The 20,458-nt window shown below is 37.7% G+C and overlaps 1 protein-coding gene across 1 annotated transcript in view; it reads left to right on the top strand.

Moving 5' to 3' along the window:
- The window catches only part of LOC103774479 (short transient receptor potential channel 6), a 36,972-nt gene that overhangs the window by 15,057 nt on the left and 1,457 nt on the right, over window positions 1-20,458 (top strand). The window contains exons 4-10 of the mRNA XM_008941888.1: window positions 1,810-2,023; window positions 3,757-3,984; window positions 7,088-7,352; window positions 9,197-9,392; window positions 11,001-11,204; window positions 18,896-18,979; window positions 19,914-19,989. Coding sequence (XP_008940136.1) covers window positions 1,810-2,023; window positions 3,757-3,984; window positions 7,088-7,352; window positions 9,197-9,392; window positions 11,001-11,204; window positions 18,896-18,979; window positions 19,914-19,989 — 1,267 coding nt within the window. The remainder of the gene's footprint in view (window positions 1-1,809; window positions 2,024-3,756; window positions 3,985-7,087; window positions 7,353-9,196; window positions 9,393-11,000; window positions 11,205-18,895; window positions 18,980-19,913; window positions 19,990-20,458) is intronic.

Here is a 20,458-nt window from a genome sequence, read left to right as displayed (position 1 = left end):
CTTTCCCTGATTTGTATTTTCTGATCTACGTCTTCTCCGTAAAGACAATTTTAAAAGTGTCATTTCAGGATTTTATTGGATCGCTGTTATATGGCAATATCATAATAACTACCAGCACTTGTGTAATCAGTTTACCCAGAGTCAGTCCTGCTTCCAGGGAGACTTTATATGTAAAAAATATTTCTCTGTCTCTCTTGAAGGTGAGAGTTCAGTCTCTAACGCTCAGTCTTATAAATAGGAGTTCAGTCTTATAAATTTTATAATTTTTTGATCAAGGGATATATTAACATTACTTCCTTCAGTATTTTTTTCTTCTTTTCTGGCTGTGTCTCTTTCTGGCATCTGTCAGCTAACTCGTCTTCTTTTGTGAACACAAGAATAATACATATAAAAGGACAGTGTCAAGGTAGTTTATAATTTTCCATCTATGCTTTATTGTGTGTTGTTTATGACTGTTCTTTCCTAGCTTGAAATAAAATCTTTCCCCATGACAATTACCTGTTCTCTTTGTAGTTCATGCAAAATAATTGGTTGTTGAAGTTCAACTCATGAGCCTGATGTAATCTTTTATTTAATAAAAGATAAATTAATTTTATTGAATGAGAAACATAATGAATGGCAGGCATTTGCAAAGTAATATAAAGGAGAAGTAAGATCAAATTTTGTGCCTGATGACCTTGACAGAATTCCTTTAACAGTATCTTTTTTTTGTATTTGTCTAGTTTTCTTAGTGTTATCTGTACTTGAGACCTTTCCATCGCGTCCTTGGCTCCATCTTCTTATTCTGTGTTTCTGTAAAAGCTGACTGTAAGGACAGCAAAATTCTGACTTTGATATTGAAATAAGTGTAGCAAAAATACGAATACCAGTAACTTATCTTTCTGATTTCCCCTCCCTTTCCCAGATCACAGATTGTTTTATGTTTCAGATGAGATCCATGACACCTGCTTTCAATTCTTTCCAAGGAATTTTTGCCAGAGACAGATGCTATCTTCAACTAAAATTAAAAAAATATTTTTTCTACAGCTGCCACCTAAGTGAACAAGCTAAATGTTTGCTGTTAATACAGGCAGCCTCAAAAAATAAAGTAAACAATTGCTAAAAGTTCATCCTTGTGTGAGTTTGTATGGAACATACAGGTTTTTTAAGTGTTGCACTAAACCTTTATAAAGTTGTTCGTAGTCATGACAGAGTTGAGGACATTTCCATTAAAGGAGTCAGGAAGGAAATTAAGATGCTACAGAACTATAAACATAAGCTTTTGAGGCCTCATGACTTCTTTTAAAAAAGAAAATAAGGTGGGAAAACTGCACAATAACTGCTAAATTGAATATCGTATCAGTCAGGAAACAAAATTCTCTAGGTATAATTCAGTCCTGGTGATAATTTAATGCTTTCAGTAAGTGTCAAAATCTCATTTTCTTTGTTGCCTCATAAAGATGACTAGCATGTAAAAAATTCAACAATTATAATGAATTTTTCACAATTACCTATAATATACATAGATGCCCCAAAATAATTACAGAACTAATTCAAAACACTGAGCTAAAGATAGATATAGATATAGATATAGATATAGATATAGATATAGATATGGTGAAACTGATAGATTATCCCTCTGAAAAGAGCAAAGAAATAGCAATTTTAATGGTCACTGTCAGAATAACGTCACAGTATACAACTTTTTCCAAGTATTTGTCCCTGTCTTACTGATATGTATATGTATATTTCTCTGTTACTGTTCTTTTTATATATTTATTTTGGAAGAAGGCAATGCAATATCCTTGTGTTTCATAACCTCTGTTGCAGCTGGGGAGGATAATGCGTGGACCATTTATGAAGTTTGTAGCCCATGCAGCCTCTTTCACCATTTTTCTTGGTCTGCTTGTCATGAATGCAGCTGACAGATTTGATGGCACCAAACTCCGACCTAATGAAACAACAGGAAATGTAAAGCAGCTATTTAGGATGAAAACATCCTGTTTCTCGTGGATGGAGATGCTCATTATTTCTTGGGTAATAGGTAAAGATTAATTTTTGCTTGAATTTGTCTTCTTGTGATTTTGGTGAAGCTGGACCAAAATTAAAACTTTGTTATTAGTGTTTTGTGTAAAAATTACAACAAAGGGAGTTTATTCAGCTGGCTGGATTGCCCCATTGACCTCATGTTTCTTATTGGAAGTCAGCAGGATTCACATGTGCCTAGTTAATCACAAAATTAAGGACCTAGGTGAAATCTACATCATCTGACTATGAATTAGTTCAGTTTTATGAATATCAAAGAAAAGCATCTACCAGTTTTCCAGGCTATTTCAGCTCCCAAAGGGAAAGATTTCTTCATCACTGGCCAAGTTTTTTTTGTGTCCAATTGTCTTTCTGCAAAGTTGCCCTTATTTTGCAAGTATGTCTGCAGAATTGGTAGTGTATAGATGAACGTGTTATTGCCAAAGAGGAGAATGTCGACCGCTGGACGTTCAGTGGTAGAGTTTTCTGTCCCAACATGGGAATGAAATGAATACCATGCATAGTGCTTTGAGTTGAGCAGTACTACTCAGCATCAGAACGTTTAGCTTTCTAATTCTTATTTACAAGTCTAATACCATTGATTGCAATGGGGTTTAAATGCCCAGATATTTTAAGGATATGGGCTCTGCTTGTTTGTTAAGTCAGTAATACAGGAGAGTTAATTCAAGCGAAGGAAAATCTGTTCCCATCTGAGAGCTTAGGCATTTAAACTATTTTGCTTTTCTGAGCTCTCTGATTGAAATTGAGGTCATTTGTGCATCATGGGATACCTAAAGCTTTTAAAGACAATCACAATCTTTATTTATTTACTCATAAAGTTGCTTATAAATAAATATAATTGTGTGCTATAGAAATAATATGGCAGTTAAAGTTCAAAATGTTCTATAAATATCAATGGTTTCATAAGATAATAGAGGAGTAAATAATACTGTACCAATTTGAAGTTCTACTTTGCTAATTTAATCTGGTTTTATCTATTTCAGTGTCATGTGTAAGAGTTTGTGAAAAATCGATGGAGTGCATACAGATGTAGCATTTAAATTAATTGCTAATTAATGTTAAAATTATCCTTACCTGAAAGTGATGAAAAGTTCCTTCAGATAATTTGATAAGTGTAAAAAATGACATTATTATTTAGAGAAATATAGTTTGTTATTAAAATTTGTCTTGAAAAGCAAAAGAATTTGCTCAATCAAAAGGATGCCATAAACTAACACTGTACCCCTGTATTTTATCAAGGAAAAATAATGAGGAATGAGATACCTTTGCCCTATTGAAGAAGCATGAAGTCTGATTCTTCCTTTCATGCTCACTTGTCACATATATTTGCAATTTCCATAAAAGAGACTGTACCCAGGCTACTATGCAAATAAGAAAACAGGAGTTCTGCTATTGGTTCTACCACTAGCTATATGATCATATCAGAACTGCTCTGCTCTTTCTATCTCTTCCTGTGTCTGTAGCAGATGGTAATACTCAGATGCCATTCTTCTCTTTGAAAGCTTTTGTAGTTGCCCAGGAAAAAGCCTAATGAAGGATTGTTTTTATTACTCACATGAGAAGGAAACACGTTGACAGGTTCATGAATTTTAGTTTGTGTTCGAAGTCCCACTGGCCAAAATTGCTTTGAGTTTGACTGCAACTAAGAGTATATCCTGTACATAATGAAGGATCACATGAAACAAATGTGAAGATAAAAGAACACACTTTTCTCTGTTCTGTCTTATACAGGAATGATATGGTCAGAATGTAAAGAAATTTGGTCTCAAGGTCCAAAGGAATACCTTTTTGAGTTGTGGAACATGCTTGATTTTGGTATGTTAGCAATTTTTGCAGCATCGTTCATTGCAAGGTTTATGGCATTTTGGCATGCATCCAGAGCCCAGAACTTTGTTGATGCAAATATGAAAGATCTGACAAGTCCAACGCTGGAACCCAACATAAAATACTATACCTTGGGTGAGTTGATCACACATGTTTAAGATTTATTTTTACTTTAGTTTCACAACGTACTGATTAAGAAATTCCCACCCCTCCTTCTCTTTCTCATCCCTACTATTTGATCACATTTCCTTTGGCTGTGCTTATACATCTCTCTGGAGACTGTTCTAGACATCAGGCACTGAAGTGTTTTAAGATAAAGAATAACCCTGCTGTTACCCTACCTCTTTTCAAGATTATGTAAATCCAGGTTATTTCATCTGTTCAGTTACACAATGCTGTCCTGCAAACTCTTGTGTTGGTGTGACTGCAAACATGCTGTATCATAATGCAGGGGCAGAACTAAGCAATGAAGTTCTTAAACCTGCTTTGCCAACGTAACTAATGTATCTTTTATGTGTTCTTTGCTCAGAGACTCTGCTATATTATTTTAATATCTGTAATTCCACTCTCTTTACCAGTAGGAGATAAAAATGTTAATAAACTTGCTTGGCTGTTTTGCCCAAATGAGAAAAAATTAAGTTCTGTTTACTTGTGTTCACTCACAACACTACCACATCTCTCCTCCCTTTACTGGACGTTTTTCTCTAGAAACTGAATTATATCAGTTTCTATCTCTATTCTGTGCCTCAAATACTGTTTCTGATAAGGTTACATTTCTTCATTATCCAGGCTGTGGAAAAAGCAGAGCAGTAAATATCTATATTCTGAAAGCCATTAAACTGTACTCTTATAAATTTTACTGGAGAGTTCCAAATCTCACATGAGTTATAAAAGCAGCTAGTTAAATATTAATTCAGTTTTCAGTAACACCCACTTGAAGAATTTGCACAGAGGAACTGTTGTTTATGTTCACAGTTCCTGGGTATGACAAGCACAAATCGTGTAACTCGCTTATGCTATATAATACTGTGTCATCTAGCAAGGCAGTTTCTCTTGACATCAGTCATGAGTTGAGACTTTGTTATGCACTTAAGCAGAGTTCAGCCATCTTTTTAGTGTATGCATGTACAGTGAAGTCTGCTTGAAGACAATCTAGGTGCAACAGTGCTAACATGGATAATATTAATAGTGATATTTAATGCCACAGGTTTTGTCACAGGCTAGCAAACATAACTTAGTGGACACCAGGTTGAACATGAGCCAGCAACGGGCCCTTGTGGCAAAGGCAGCCAGTGGTATCTGCATTAGGCAAAGCGTTGTCAGCAGGTAGAGAGAGGTGATCCCTGTCTTGTACTCAGCCTTGGTGAAGCCACTCCCAGAATATTGTGTCCAGTTCTGAGCTACCCAGTACAAGAGAGATGGACGTACTGGAGAGAAGGGCATATGAAGGGCTGCAAGGGTGATGAAGGGACTAGAGCATCTCTTCTGTAAGGAAAGGTTAAGAGACCTGGAACTGTTGAGCCTGGAGAAGAGAAGGTGTTAGGAGGGATTTCATTGATGTAGACAAATACTGAAGAAAGGGTAGAGGGTGCCCAATGAGAGGACCAGGGGCAATTGACACAAACTGTGACCAAACACCTGCATAGGTTGTCCAGGGAGGCAGTGGAGTCTCTATCCTTGGAGATACTTAGATGTCATATGGACATGATCGTGGGCAGCCAGCTCTAGATGGACCAGCTTGATCAGGGGTGTTGGACCAGATGACTTCCAGAGGTCCCTTCCAACCTCAACTCTTCTATGATAGTACAGCTTGTCTGGAAACCTGAAAGACATCTGGCTACTAGCACATACTGAAACGTCTGCCATCTTTGATTTTAGTTATCCATGAAATCTGAGGTAAAGCTAACAAAAGTATGTCTGCTTATGTGAAAATGTACAGCCTTTTGCCTTTGAAGATATTTTTTTATTTGAATATAGCATGTAGTACACTTCACAGTGAAGAGCTCAATAAACAAAAGAGTATGCGCATCCCTGCAGGAGACGCAGAGCAGGTGACAAGGCAATGAGTGTGAGCCTTGTTATGCCTAAACCCAGAGTCATTCATTACTTTCTCATGATACCTGAATGCTGGCATGGCAGAAAGTTCCTTGAAGAATATAATTTTCTGATGTATGTAAGGACATTCTGCATAATGCTCAGCATCATTGGGTGTGGATGATTTGTTATGGAGCTGTACAAATAACTGTGTTAAATGGTTCTGTGTTAGTTAACAGCTCAAATTAGTATTTTTTTCCAAATACTAGTGATTGCTTTCATTGCAGTATAAATTATTTGTTTCATTTGCTGGCTTTACAGTAGAGTAAACACAGATAACAACACTCTCCTGGGATTTAGGTAACCCACCCCAAGTTAACCTCTTTTCTTTGCCTGAAGCACAATAGCAAATTGAATTTAAGCCTCCCATGTCATCAGAGAATGCTTCAGTCTCCAGCAAGGGAGCATTCTGGAGAATATTGTTTTGGTTTTATCCTGAAGTTTTTCTGTAAATATTTTTTTAAGTATAGGTTTGAACCTTAAATATTCTCCTCTCTGTTTGGATGTGTTCCCTATCACTGTCACATTTACTCTTTGATCAAAAGGACGTTCAAGTCATTCACACAAGTGGAGTAGCTTAAACAGAAGAGACTAATAGAAATTATGATAGAAAAAGGGATGAATATGGGCATTTGGTATATGCCAGGAAAGGGCCATTCCCATTTCACTATGAGCAAAAGAAATAGAGTAAATAGGAAAAGTGGAGAAACATTGTTCCCACAGTTTTGGACTTGTGAATGGTATTTAATGATTCCAGATCCTCACATTGAAACAGTTCATTTTGGGTAGCTCAAACAAATCACATTACTAATTTAATTTATTCAGTTTTCATCATCTGACACCATAAGCTGAATTTCACTTAACTTCTCTAATAGTCTGGGATTCAACTCACAAAAAGTGACCTCAGTGATCTCATAGCCCACTTTTATGATTGGTGGGGATCTAATCCATGCAGTCAGTGGAGCTGTGAAGTGGTTTTATCACTGCCTGTCTCAGTTCTAATTGGTTCAACATAAGTGAGTAGGGCTGTTTGAGTTGCCCAGGGTTTCTTCCCTCACCTCCAGCTGCTGTTCCCAAAAGACCTCCCATAGTTCTGTACAGATATCTTGAAATACTGACAGAAATTCTTGTCTTTTGTTTCCAGCCAGAATAAACTGGGATCCGTCCGATCCTCAGATCATATCTGAAGGCCTGTATGCAATTGCAGTAGTATTAAGTTTCTCCAGAATAGCCTACATCTTACCAGCTAACGAAAGCTTCGGACCACTGCAGATATCACTTGGGAGAACTGTGAAAGACATCTTCAAGTTCATGGTGATATTTATCATGGTGTTTGTAGCTTTCATGATAGGCATGTTTAATCTCTATTCCTACTATCTGGGGGCAAAACAAAATGAAGCATTCACAACGTAAGTACGACTGATTAAACTGTAATGACTGTGGGCTATTTTTTATGGAAAATTGGTAGCTTGTATTGTATGTATTAAGTTTACTTATTTGGTTTAAAAGGTTTGCATCTCTTTTAAGAATTTCTTCATCTTAGGTTAAGTAGTGCTTAAAAGATATATTTGAAATCAGAGGATGAGCTTTTGATACTATGATAAATCAGGAAAGACAGGCTGAGAAGGTGAGATGTAGTTGCCCTTTACATGAGAGAGCAGCCAGAAAGCCTGTACCTTTGCCTAAGGAATGATGAAGAGCCAGCAGGAGCTTCTAGTTCAGGATTATAGGGCAGACCAACATGGGTGATATTGTACTGGATGTCTGCTCTGGAATGCCTGATCAAGAAGATGAAGTACATGATGTGTTCTTCAGACAACTGAAATAAACCTCACACTTGCAGGCCCTAGTCCTCATGGGGATTTTTAACCATCCAGATACCTGCTGGAGGGACAGTACAGCACAGACACAAACAATCCAGGAGGTTTCTGGATGGCATTGACAATAACTTCCTGACTTTGGGATGTTCAGGGAAGGATCTCAAGGGGTAATGCCCTGACAAGAAGGACAGTCCAGGGAAGCTGATTGATTTTCAAGAACTGCCATTTCAGTGCTCAAGACTGGTCCATCTCAATGGAAGATCAAGCAAAGGTGTCAGGAGGCCTGTATGAATGAGCAAGAGTGACTGATAGGCCAGCTGGTTGTGATGCCACTCAGAAGGACCTCAGCAAGCTGGAAAAATAGGCCATCACAAACCTCTTGAAGCTCAACACAGGGGAATGACATGTCCTGTATATTCTTACTAGTGAAAAAAAAAAAAAAAAAAAATCTTATCCCTCTTTTAAGCTCTGTCTGTCCATATTTTCAAATGGCAATAACCAATTCCATCTTGAGAGGATCTTGAGGGAAGCATATTCCTTTTTTTTTATTTTATTTTTTACTATTTCTTTTACTGTTCTTTTTTTATTCTCCCACCATAAGAATAGAAAATCAGAATTTACTCTGTCAGGAGTTAGTTGGTCTACATTTGTCATGTCTCATTTCTAGATGTGATTTTAAGATTCTCACTTAAGTGGAAACTTATGGTTTTCCATGCTGTGCAACCATTGACCACTTAACTTCTGGGAGTCATGATATGCCAGCTATAGTTGTTATGAGATATACTCAGCCAGGAATCAAACTTGGCCAAGAGGGAAAAATTTGTTACTCCTCTTTTAGTGTTATTAGTTCACACAATAGATGAAGTACCTCAAACTACAACTCACAGTTGGAATACTGATAAAATACTATAAGCAGAGAATTAAATTCACAACTATAAATTACTAATTTCTTTTAACTTTTATTTTCTTAACAATAATGCAAGAAAATGCAAAATGTGCTTTGCAATGCTACTGCATTTTTGGACGTGGGGAACTGAGATCTCTTCAACAAAGAAAGAGAAAATATGTCTTTAGACAGGTGGAGAGAGGAAAAAATACCTCAGAGGTTTGTTCACGTTACCAGCAAACGTGTAATGTAGATTCACGCAGTTAACAATGTAATCATCATAATACTCTTTTGAGGGCATATATATAATTCCTAAACTGAATCAGATGATTTTATTGTCAGTCATAAGTATTAGGAATCATATTATAAAACAACCTGTACCTATGAAATTAGATAGTCTACTTGTTCTGCATAATACCACTATGGTAGAGTTCTACATTATGGCAAAATTTGTACTCTGTATAAAAATGGTAACTGGCAATCTCTACAATAAGATTCTACAGCTTTTCTTCAGTAACGTGTGCATGTGTTCAATTTCTCCTTTTAGTGTTGAAGAAAGTTTCAAGACATTGTTCTGGGCTATATTTGGACTCTCAGAAGTTAAATCAGTTGTCATCAATTATAAACACAAATTTATTGAAAATATTGGTTATGTCCTTTATGGAGTCTATAATGTTACCATGGTCATTGTCTTACTGAACATGCTCATCGCAATGATCAACAGTTCATTCCAGGAAATTGAGGTAAAAACTCCATTTATGATGAAATATCACATTTACTGTCATAGCTAATTACTGTTATGCTAACTGTCTAAATCTCCTGGAAAATTTTCTTGTAGACATCTTACATAAGAAAAATAACACATAGGCTTTTGGAATATATTAAGAGAAATATTAATTCCACTGTAAATTTTTATTATAAAATTCCTGAATATTACCCAGCTGCATGTTCTTGCAGTAGTAAGAACTAGACTGGACTAAGAAACTGCTATTGGACTGTGTTATGTTCCTGAAAAAGATGGGCTACATTAGGTGACTTTTGTGAGCCTTTCATTTGCCATGTTTGTAGTTATCATTTGAGTAGTGTCCCTCTTGCTGCAAGGATGTTCTCATCCCTCTGCTTTGACCACGCAAGCGTATCTATAATACACTGTTTTCTTTTTTTATTTAAACAACTGTTGCCCTAGTCCTATGCAGTGAACAAATCAGCATAAACTTTTGCATGCCGTGGAGAACAAAATAATTTTCATTGTCTAGAAAAAAAAGGAAGCAGATCTGGAGGAGCTAGGCCATCCCAGCCTTTCCCTTGCCACAGAGCAGCAGATTCAGTTTTGACACTGCTCTGGTCCCAGGTTCTAGGCTCTTCCTTGGGACCATAGTATTGCTCGTCCAGCTTTAGCAAAAGAAACAGACATTCTCTACAAAGGTTCAGATTCTTCTGGCTCAGGAGGCCACAGGACAAACTATGAGGTTCAGAGCAATAAAAAACAGACTGTTATACAAAAATATGTTAACTAGATACAAACAGCTTCTGAAAACAGCTACACAGGAATGAGACATCAGTCCTTTCTCCAGAAAACCACCTTGAACTTTACAGGGAGGAATAAAGTGAGTGGTTTGGCTATCATAGATGTTAAACTATGGTGATGTTAGCATACCTAGTTTAACCATATATTCTAGCAAGTGGAAGGACTTGGGTAAGAATCAACTAATCATACTTAATCTAATTTTTAAAGTTATAGAGTAAAATTTTAATTTAAGATTCTGATAGTATGTCTTCTTCAAAAGAAAGATAGTACGCTAATTGTGACAGAAGAGACCAATAAGATTAGAAATCAGAGCTGGTAGTCTCATTGAGAGATTTACATTTTTGTTATGTTAATATAGGATTTTTCCATTTTATCTACTGAGAACCACTGTGTTCCAAGCAAGCAGCTACTTGCTCAGGCCCTAGCAGATGAATTTAGGTGTTGTCATGAAGCTTTAACTTGGGCATTGTATTGTGTGCTTTTAAGTCAGAGCTTTTGTTCTTATCCCTGTGTTTACAAAGAGCACCGAAGAGGTCCATCTTTGTGGTCCTCTATTGCAGACTACCAACACTCACTCTGGAGTCAACAGTGCTTAAATCAAATCCACTTTGTTCTTCTGTAATTGCATGATTTAAAATGGATTAATAAAACCAGTTCCATTCATTGAAATTTGGGTTCACGGATTACAAACAAATTCTTGATCTACTTGAGAGTAATTTCAGCCAATTACATTTAAAACACACATGATGAAGTTTAGCTACAGCATCTTTGGTATTTCAGGTGATATTTACAGTGTATTAACAGTCGTGTTTTTGTTTTACAGGATGATGCTGATGTAGAATGGAAATTTGCAAGGGCTAAACTTTGGTTTTCTTACTTTGAAGAAGGGAGAACTCTTCCAGTACCCTTCAACTTAGTGCCAAGTCCAAAATCCTTGTTGTATCTCCTACTCAGAATCAAAAAATGTATTTCTAAACCATTTCTGTGCCAAAAGAAAAGCTTTCAGGGAGATGCAGAGATGAACAAGGTAATTTTATAATGTGTATACTAGCTGCTAATATTAAAAGATAAAACAAACTTTAAATTCATGGTTTTTGTTGGCCTGTTTTTCTCATTAATTTCCCAATATATTTTGCCCATACTGGTCAGTCACTAAATACAGGTTGAAATTCTTACTTCGTTTTTTAATATAAACATTTGTCTATGTGATTAATCAGGTAAGTCCAAAAATATAATTGTAAATTTACAGTTTTTCCTGTTTTTTGTCAGAATCAGAGAGTAATTCAGTCCAGGAGGGACTTCAGGAGGTCTCTGGTCCAACCTCCTGCTCACAGCAGGATCAACTCTGAGGCCAGACCAGGTTACTCATGATTTTATCCAGGCAGGTCTTTAAAACCTCCAAGGGTGGGGACAGACAGCACAACCTCTTGGGGAATCGTGTGCTACTGCCTGACTGTCCCTCATAGGGAAAAAGTTGCTTCTTTTACCTCTCATTTGGATTTGTCCATTGTCTCTCATCCTCCTGTCCTGCAGCACCATGAAGAGCCCAGCCCAATCTCCTCAAAGACCTCCTTGCACCTGGTGGGGGCTACTGTTAGGTGTGCCTGAAGCCATCTCTGCTTCAGTCTGAACAAGCCCAGATGTCCCAGTGTCTCTTCACAGGGCAAGTGCTTCAGCCCCAGACATCTTGGTGATCCTCTGCTGAACTTGCTGCAGTTTCTTAACATCTTTCTTACTGTCCCCCAAGTCCCTCAGGCCCTCTTCTGCAGAGTTGCTGCCCAAGCCAGTCAGTCCTCAGCCTGCGTTGTTGAGAGTTACTCTTTCCTGTTTGTGTTTGTTGAAATTCATTGGGTTCCTGTCAGCCCTATCATCCTAGGTGGCATCCTTTTCCTCGAGCCTATCAGCTGTCCCCGCTAAATTTGACTTGCCTGCAAACTTGGCAGGAGTATGCTCCAACACCTCCTCTGACATCTGGTCCTTGATAAAGATGTTTAAAAGGGCAAGTTCCAGGACTAGACTCCAGTACTACCTTCCAAGAACAACTATCCAGCCAGACAGCAACAGCCTAATGTGGGTACAAGAATACTCTAGGATACGGTGTTAAAACCCATGTTAAAGTCATGGCAGATGACATCTCCATCTCTCCACTCGTATGCAAGTCCAATCATTTTATCTCAGAAGGCCATCCAGATGGTCAGACAGGTTTTATTTTTTATAAAGCTACACTTACTTTTCCCAACCACCATCTGCTTGTTCATGTATCCAGAAAGGTGCATCAAGAGGACTCAATCCATTATTTTGCCAGTTACCAAGGGGAAGCTGAGTGGCCTGTGGTTGCCCAGATCATCGTTTTGATCATTTTTGAAGATGGATTTGACTTCACTAAGCACAGAGGCCTGAGAGACTGTTGGTGAAGCCTGGGGCAAAGAAGGCACCAGGTCCCTCCCCCAGCCTTACCTGAGTTCTCTGCCAGTAAGCCCCCTGCCCCCCTGAGCAACACATTTTCCTAAAGCACACATTTTTCTTGTTCAGCCTGTAACTGGTATTGTACCGGTAGAAGCTCTTCTTACTGCCCTTGCAAATGTCAGCTTAAGCTGAGCTTTGTCTTTCCTAACGCCACCCTCACAGGCCTGGACAGAGTTTCTAAATTCCCACTTTGGAGCCTGTCTCTGCTTGCACTGAGAGTGCAGCCAGCTTTTATTGTAAAGCATTCTGTTACCTGTTTTATTGACAGAAGGACAGTCAAAAGCACTTGAGTTGATTCATTGCTGTGTCTCAATGGGCTTATGTAAAGAGTTTATAGTCAGTCTGTTTTTCCTGCAGTGTCTTGGTATAAATCAAGTGGATTGCTCTAGGAGAACGTGGGCATAGCACATGGTGCTAGGTGGTATTGGAAGTGTAAAGATTAGCACTGCTGTAACAATTTAGGGAAGAAGAACTTCGCAAGAAAACTGATCAGATGTAGTGAACAGAAAGGTGAGCATGTGGCCTCAAATTGCACCAGGGAAGGTAGCAGTGGACTTGGTAGAGTTAGGTTAATCATTGGATTTGATAATCTTAAAGGTCTTTTCCAGCCTAAAAAATTCTATGATTCTATGGTAGCATTCATGGAAAAAAAAAAACCAAAATTACAGATTTGTCATGGTGGCAGAAACAAGTACGTCATTTATGGAAAGTTTAATGTGGAAGGATATTTGTTAAATTAGTTTCACAACTTCCAAAAGTGATAAAATCATCACTGAAAAATCATGACCTTAAGGAGACGCATATAAAATTCAAATTCAGTGATGGTAAGAAACAACAAATCAAAGGGGTATTTTTTTCCTAATTCACTTAATTTGTGACTCTGAAAGCACTTAAGTGAGAAGCTTATTTTTAATTACTTTTAAAAATTAAATTTATGTTCCCATAAAACAGATACTCTTAAAAAACCCATTCTTACACCCCAAGAAAAGAAACTGGATTTTTATCATTCCTTTCCAATATTATGTTCAAACCTGACAATTTGGATGTCTAGAAAGGTGCAAAGCACAGTAACTAACCGTTCTAGATACAACAGTAAGAGTCATGTCTGCTTTTATAGCAGTCCCTCTGAAAGAGAGCTGTAAGGATGCAATCATCGTTTATCAATTTTTTTTCTAACCTTGAATTAACTTTTAGTCTTCAAATATTAATGCTTCCCACTCACTGCAGATTGTAGTTTAACAAATGCTAAATGAAATGCTCTTACTCCCCAGCCAAAGAAGCTATAAAACTGCAAATCAAATTTAAAAAAAAAAAGTTGTTTATGTTGAAAAACATAGAGCAGCTGAGCCACATCTATTCATTCCTCTGCTTTTCCAGCAGTGTGACTGATATTGCCAAATGATTAAATTTTGAATTACCTTCTGGACCACCACGTACTGTTGTGCTGACTTTATCAGATGCTGCCATCCTTTGCACTTCTAAAAAGTAACTGAAATATTTTCGTGTCACATTTTGACACACTGCTGATGATTTATTACTGTTGAGACTGCTTTATGGCATCTTCTCAGAGGCATTCTCAGGCTTTTTGCATTTTGACTTTGGACTCATCCTGGGCTGAACAGGTTGGTGCTGTTGTGTCTGCTGAGCAAGGAGCTACTTGTGCAAGGAGCTGCTATAAGTGCAGTGAGCTGTGCAAAGATACAAAAACATTTGGAAAAAACAGACCCAAGTCTTGGTGACTGTGCCTGTGCTAGGAAATGAAATGTGACAGGTCTGATCTGGGCACTAGAGTCAACTCATGAATGTCTTGCCCATACTTAAGTAGTTTTTCTCCCAAAGGAGGATTGCTGCAAGCTATTGTCTCTGGACCATTCCAGTTGCTGAACTATGCCCAGGGAGAGAGACAGTTGCTGTGGTCTTAAGTCCTACTTGGGAGGACACTAAAAGTTTACTGGTAGGAGACATTACATTGCAGTCCCCAGGACTGTTAACACACGCTTGAGTTCACTGCTCCAGACCCAGCCCGTGGGTCTTTCTCCTGCAGAGCCTGCGTCTTCTCAGTGCAGAGGCGACAGCAGCACCGCCGTGATCATAAGGACGAGAATTGGGATTGGAAGGGGGGAAATTCTGCTCCTAGAGACAGCTCTGCCCTGATTGCTGCTGGCAGAAAATGTAGCCAGATGTCGTCAGTGCTAAACATCAAATGATTTTACATATCTGTGTTCAAAGTGTAGCACACCAGAAACTTAATTTATTGAGACATACGTACACTTAACCATAAAGGCACTGAAGATGTTTTCTTTCAGGCTGTTGGTTAAAACACATAGATTTCCTCTGTTCCATGCTAGAACTGGTGTTTTAAACATCAAGTGAACAAGAAACTCAAACCAAGACTGTGGACAAATAAATGAAGAAAAAAGGAGAGTTTTAAAGAAACCTGCTTGGAGTTTTATTCTAAATTGAAAAAAGTGTTGTGCAAATGAGAAGGTTTATGGTTTAAGAGTCACAGAACTAGTTCATCTTCCTGAGCTAAAAAAAACAGTACCAGATGAGGTATTTAAGCCTTTTTCCTTAAAACATGGCCCTTCAGAACAGAAATAAGGAACAACTAGCTATTGAAATAGCTTTAAATCCTCACTCAAATGATAAAAAAATATGTTAAATTTTACATTCCCAGTATAAAACAATGTTTCTGAAATTTTCACAAGTGACCTCTGGTTAGGGGGAGTACAAGCTGAGAAATTTTCTGGGAACGCTCCCTCCTGGTCCAAGCATGTCCAATTTACTGGCATTCCAAATTGCCAGCTGCTTCTGAAAACTGGGATCTAAGACAATTAAAAAGTGCTACAGAGGACAGCTACAGTAACTGCATTACTATTTTGACTGCATTGAATTTTAAGTAATACTAGAGAACAACAAAATGAGAGGCAAGTTTAAAGAAGCTGTTTCCTAATAGCGGTGACCCACGTGCTGCATTTCTTCTTTCACACAATACTCCTGGAGGAGGGTTATTTTTATTATGGTTTATGTCACTGTTTTATTTAAATTACATTTTCCCCCCTCCAGTAATTCATGTGCAAGTTGTCAATAGATATTAGTTTAAAAATATGAATTCTAATTCAGTCATTTAATGTGACAGGCTGAGTTTACTCTGGTATTAATTTTTGGGAGAGAAAAAAGCCATAGGCTTGAAAGTTAAAGAAAGTTTAAAAATTTTGTATAAACATGAAGTTATAATGAAATCTTGGCAATATCTGCCACCAAGTGGTCATTCAGCAATGCACAATAGATATTCTGTCCTGTTATTGTTACACATAAGCAGATTTCATAAAGTTATACACTTCTGATTCACCAGCTGTCTTTCAATATGCAGTTTGTGGCTAATGAAAAGTAGTTTATTCTGTTCAAATAATGTAGAGTGCTGAAGGGTCAAAGTTGCGATGAAGGTGTTACAGAGTGTCTGATTTTACAGGTTTCTAGTGTCCCACTAAACTCATTTCACCACATATTACCAATTTTGCTGTTTCAAATGAAAATCAAGTTGTAGTTAAGCACTGGATTAACTTCTGAAGTGAACAAATGTAACATAAATTTGAAAGTAGCAACTGGCGTGGCAGATTACCTTGCAAATATGTAATAAAATATCTAATAAATATTCTAAAATACCTAATAAAATTAAATGCATTTGTAGTTTATATGTAAACTAGTAAGTAGCAGGATCATGAATGGTATCACAGCTGCAGGAGAAGTCAGAGATCCGGAAGGGCTGGGACACCAGCCATGCAGCTGGAGCCCTAGAGCAGCTTTGGCCAGGGCCGCTTTGCCACTGCAGAGAAAGCATAGTCTTCCTCTTACTCTACTACATTATTTCAACAAATCATGCATTAGGATTAGGATTCCAGGAGCTGAAAAAGCAGGAAGATTGTTTTACTGTTTCAATGTAATAGTAAAGGTGAGGCCCAAGAGGGGATTATTAGTTCTAAAATCCTGAAAGACACAGTGATCACACAGTTGTGTAAACTCACTAGCCTCTATTTTTTTTCATAATTCAGATACATAGATGAAGTTAAAACTTTTCAGTAAACATATTTTCTAATATATATTCAACACATTTAAGGTAGATTTATTCCAGGAGGAAAAGGCATCAACCATGTGCCCTTTTTATACATATTTAATTCAATTTCCTTCCAAAATCACATTAATATGTTAGACAAATGTTATTTATGTGTCTACTTATATATTACTATATATCTTCTGTCATTATTTTTGCTTAGTCAAATAAACAGTCTGAACAGATACATAGTGTTTAAAAAAGTATATAGATATTGTGAATCTTTCTAAAGAACAAAAAGAAATTCCAAATTATTTATAAACATTACATGACTTGCTAATTAATGTATTTTGCCAGTAAGTGTAATCTTTTTTTCAGGAAAAAACATTGAAGTACAAACCTGGTCTAGTGGAAGTTATCCCTGCCCATGGAAGAGGGGCTGAATTACATGTTCTTTAAAAAGGTCCCTTCCAATACAAACCATTCTATGATTCTATGAAATGCTAAATAAAATCTAACATATTTAAGTTGTTCCCTGTGTGAAGATTCATGAAGACTTACTTGCTTTACTGTTAAGGTGAATATAAAGTCACTTGGAATTCTAGAAAAGTAGAAGACATTTAAGGAGCAAGCCCTGCAACAGCTGGGAGAACTAAGAATTTAAATTGCTGTCCTCATTGCTGGTTAAACAACTGAATCTGATTCTTCTTTCAGCTGTTTTATAACTATAAAGTTCCCAAGGTTTTTTTTCATAGCCTTTGTGTTGTTACATGATTGAAGCCCCAGTAAAGCTCTCTACTAAGATGTTTTTATCATTTTCTAACTGACATCTAGTGGGTATTTATTACATATTCCATATTCCTGCTTCTATTTATTATCAAAGTTCCTGTGGACGTTCCCATGGAAGTCCCCATCATATACTTCAGGAGGTTATAATGATTTCAGTTGCAGCAGAAATGTCTGCATGAAGGCTTTAACCTTCATTAACATCAGGCATTGTATTGTGGGCTCACTTGATGTGTGACATGTCTGTACAGCTGTATAAGCATCTAACCCTCTCCTGTGTTCCTCCCCACCAAACTGTATCCCAGCATTTCCCACATATCACTTACCAGGCTTCAAAGTGCCTCCATGTGCTTATTGGTAGGTGCTCAATTCATTAAAAGACAGAAATTACCACCATGGAGAACCTCCATGGACATACAACATGATCCCACAGGATCTGAGACACTGCAGTGATAACTCCATGCTTTAAAACAGTAAAAAATTCATTAGGTCATGTATAATTACAGACAACTGACTTTGTAGTGACAGGACCATTTACTCCTCTTCCGGATCAACCATGACTTTTATTTCACTTTTTATTTCTTGCACTACTATTCACTGAACTGGCCACATTATCAGTCTAAAGTAATATCATTCATTTCATTTTGGCAGTTGCTGTTCATTCTTACTGCAGCCTCATCATTAAACTTGAGTCTTGGTTCACCATTTTGTGATGCTTTAGTCATTCTCAAAGATGTAGATCAGTAGTGAAGCCTACCAATTGCATCCTCTGGGTTTCGTTGGGGAGGGATGCCCTTCCCTTTCAACACACATAGTAAAGAAAATGCTGCTCAAAAATGTTAGCTGATAATTTTGTGGTCCCCATTGTGAACTGAATAGCTGATTATATTCAGCCATTAGTGCAAGTGAGAGGAGAAACAAATGCCTTCTGTGTTTTGTGATGGTGGAGGTCACATGAGTTATGAGCAAGTGCTATGAAAGAAAAAGGAAAGGGGTCATGCTGTCACCTGTCTTTCCTTGGCTCCTCCCACACGCTGCCCTGACTCTCCCTTATCCACAGTGCACAAAGCTGTGCTGCACCAGTGGTACCTCCCTTCTGAAGCTGATGGCCCTCCTGTGCACCCGAGGAGCCCGCAGGGAGGTGGCTGCTCTGCTCCGGTCCCTTGGGCCTGTTGGGAGCTGGTGAGAGGCAGAGTAAAGGGAGAAAACCCGGTTCTCACTTTCCCAGTCTGAAAGGGTTTGTTTCAACTCTTGTGATGAAACTCTGCACAGGTATGAGGTCTTTACCACAGTAATGTAATACTCCCCAAATTGAGCCTAACAGTTGATGTTCTGTCATACGATATACGCATGAGGTGATTTAACCACGTTGTTCATCTATTTATTTTGTACTGTAAAATATATTTCTATTACAGCTTGGTCAAAGGAAACAATCAAGTATAAGAAGCTCAGATGAAATCCACTTAAACAGTTTAAACAATCCTCCAAGGCAATACCAGGTAAAAACCAGTTTATTTTAAAACAAAACCAAGTAGTAGAACTGGCAGACCAACAGCATGAGGACAGTTTTGATTTATGTTAAACAACATGTATCAAGAATAAATCCACAGACCTTGTGAGAAGTAAATAGAATGATTTAAGTATTTGCAGTACAATCTAGGGGTGTTTTACTCTCCCTTTTGTTTCTTAAATGCTACCTTTATAGTGCAGTATTTTAAGGTGCTTGAAAAATGGCTTTAGTTTTAGAGAGAGGTTGAGTCCTCAACTGCACAGTGTGAATTAAGAAAACCAAAAAGAAACGCAAAAACTTCCCATTCCATCTGCTGAAGGAGCTCAGTTTACTGTGCCTAACCTCTAATACATCAAGCACTGCAAATGGCTTTCAGCCTTTATACTATCAATACAGGCTAGTTTTGTTCATCTCCTAAACAACTGCAGTGAGCCTTGGTGCAGTTAAGTGTAGCTGGACTCGGCACAATGCACATAGAGCTCAGCTCTTCGGGTCCAGAGGCTGCTGTGCTCCGTCCTGTACTACTGCAAACCAGGTGGAAAGAAAGAAGCAGGAGGTGCCTGGGCAGTAGAATGGGCCCATCTGAACTTAAAAGGGTGTAGAACACAAATATACCTTTTCTAATCATACAACAGAAAGAAGTTTTTCCGCTTGGGCAGATTGGTTCTGCTCCACTTTTACATTATGCAGGTGTAATAGAAATGGTTTGCTAATTTTCATGTACAGATATGTGCAGAATCATAAAGTTTAAATATCTACTGTAGATGAGAGCTGAGGTTTTTATACTATATTTCTTGAACCTGGAAAGTGCAACACTGAAATGTCTGGATGCAACAGAAGGTAACAGAGCTCATGTTTTGAAATGCAGCAATACTAGAAAGTTCGAATAAGAAAACTCTTTTTTTTTTCTTTCTTCTCTGCAGAAAATAATGAAGCGTCTCATTAAACGATATGTACTGAAAGCTCAGATAGATAAGGAAAGTGATGAAGTCAATGAAGGTGAGTATGTTGATGAATTGTCTGTTTATCTGTAAACAGAGAATCAAAACAAACTAAAGTGGTTACATATGCCACTTGAAGATAATGTTTCTGAAATACTTAATCCACTTGACATGCATACAAGTGCAAGTTGTAAATTAACAAGAAATTGATGTTAAAGAAGAGTTGTGGCTTTCTGTCTGTGCTCTTCCATCAGAAATGATCATCTGACAATTACTTGTGAAGTGCTGCTACTTGTAGTAGTGCCCATGCATTTCCCACAGTGAGGCTGCATTTAATGCAGCAGCTGGTTTGGGGCACTTCTGTATGAATTCTCCCTTGTGTGGATGTGTGTTCTTATTGGGGATTCATATATGTGCATACACATGCTTCACGCTGGTTTTGGTCTGCTTTATTGGCTGGAAACAACTTGTTGATGCACTTCATAGAAATGTTCTCCTCTGCACTGCTCTGATGCTGGAAAGAAAGA

The sequence above is a fragment of the Merops nubicus genome, unplaced genomic scaffold (genome assembly GCF_000691845.1).
Source record: "Merops nubicus isolate BGI_N331 unplaced genomic scaffold, ASM69184v1 scaffold20946, whole genome shotgun sequence".
Classification (NCBI taxonomy): Eukaryota; Metazoa; Chordata; class Aves; order Coraciiformes; family Meropidae; genus Merops; species Merops nubicus.
Note: the sequence above shows the minus strand (reverse complement) of the source record. Positions and strands in the feature narration are given on the sequence as shown.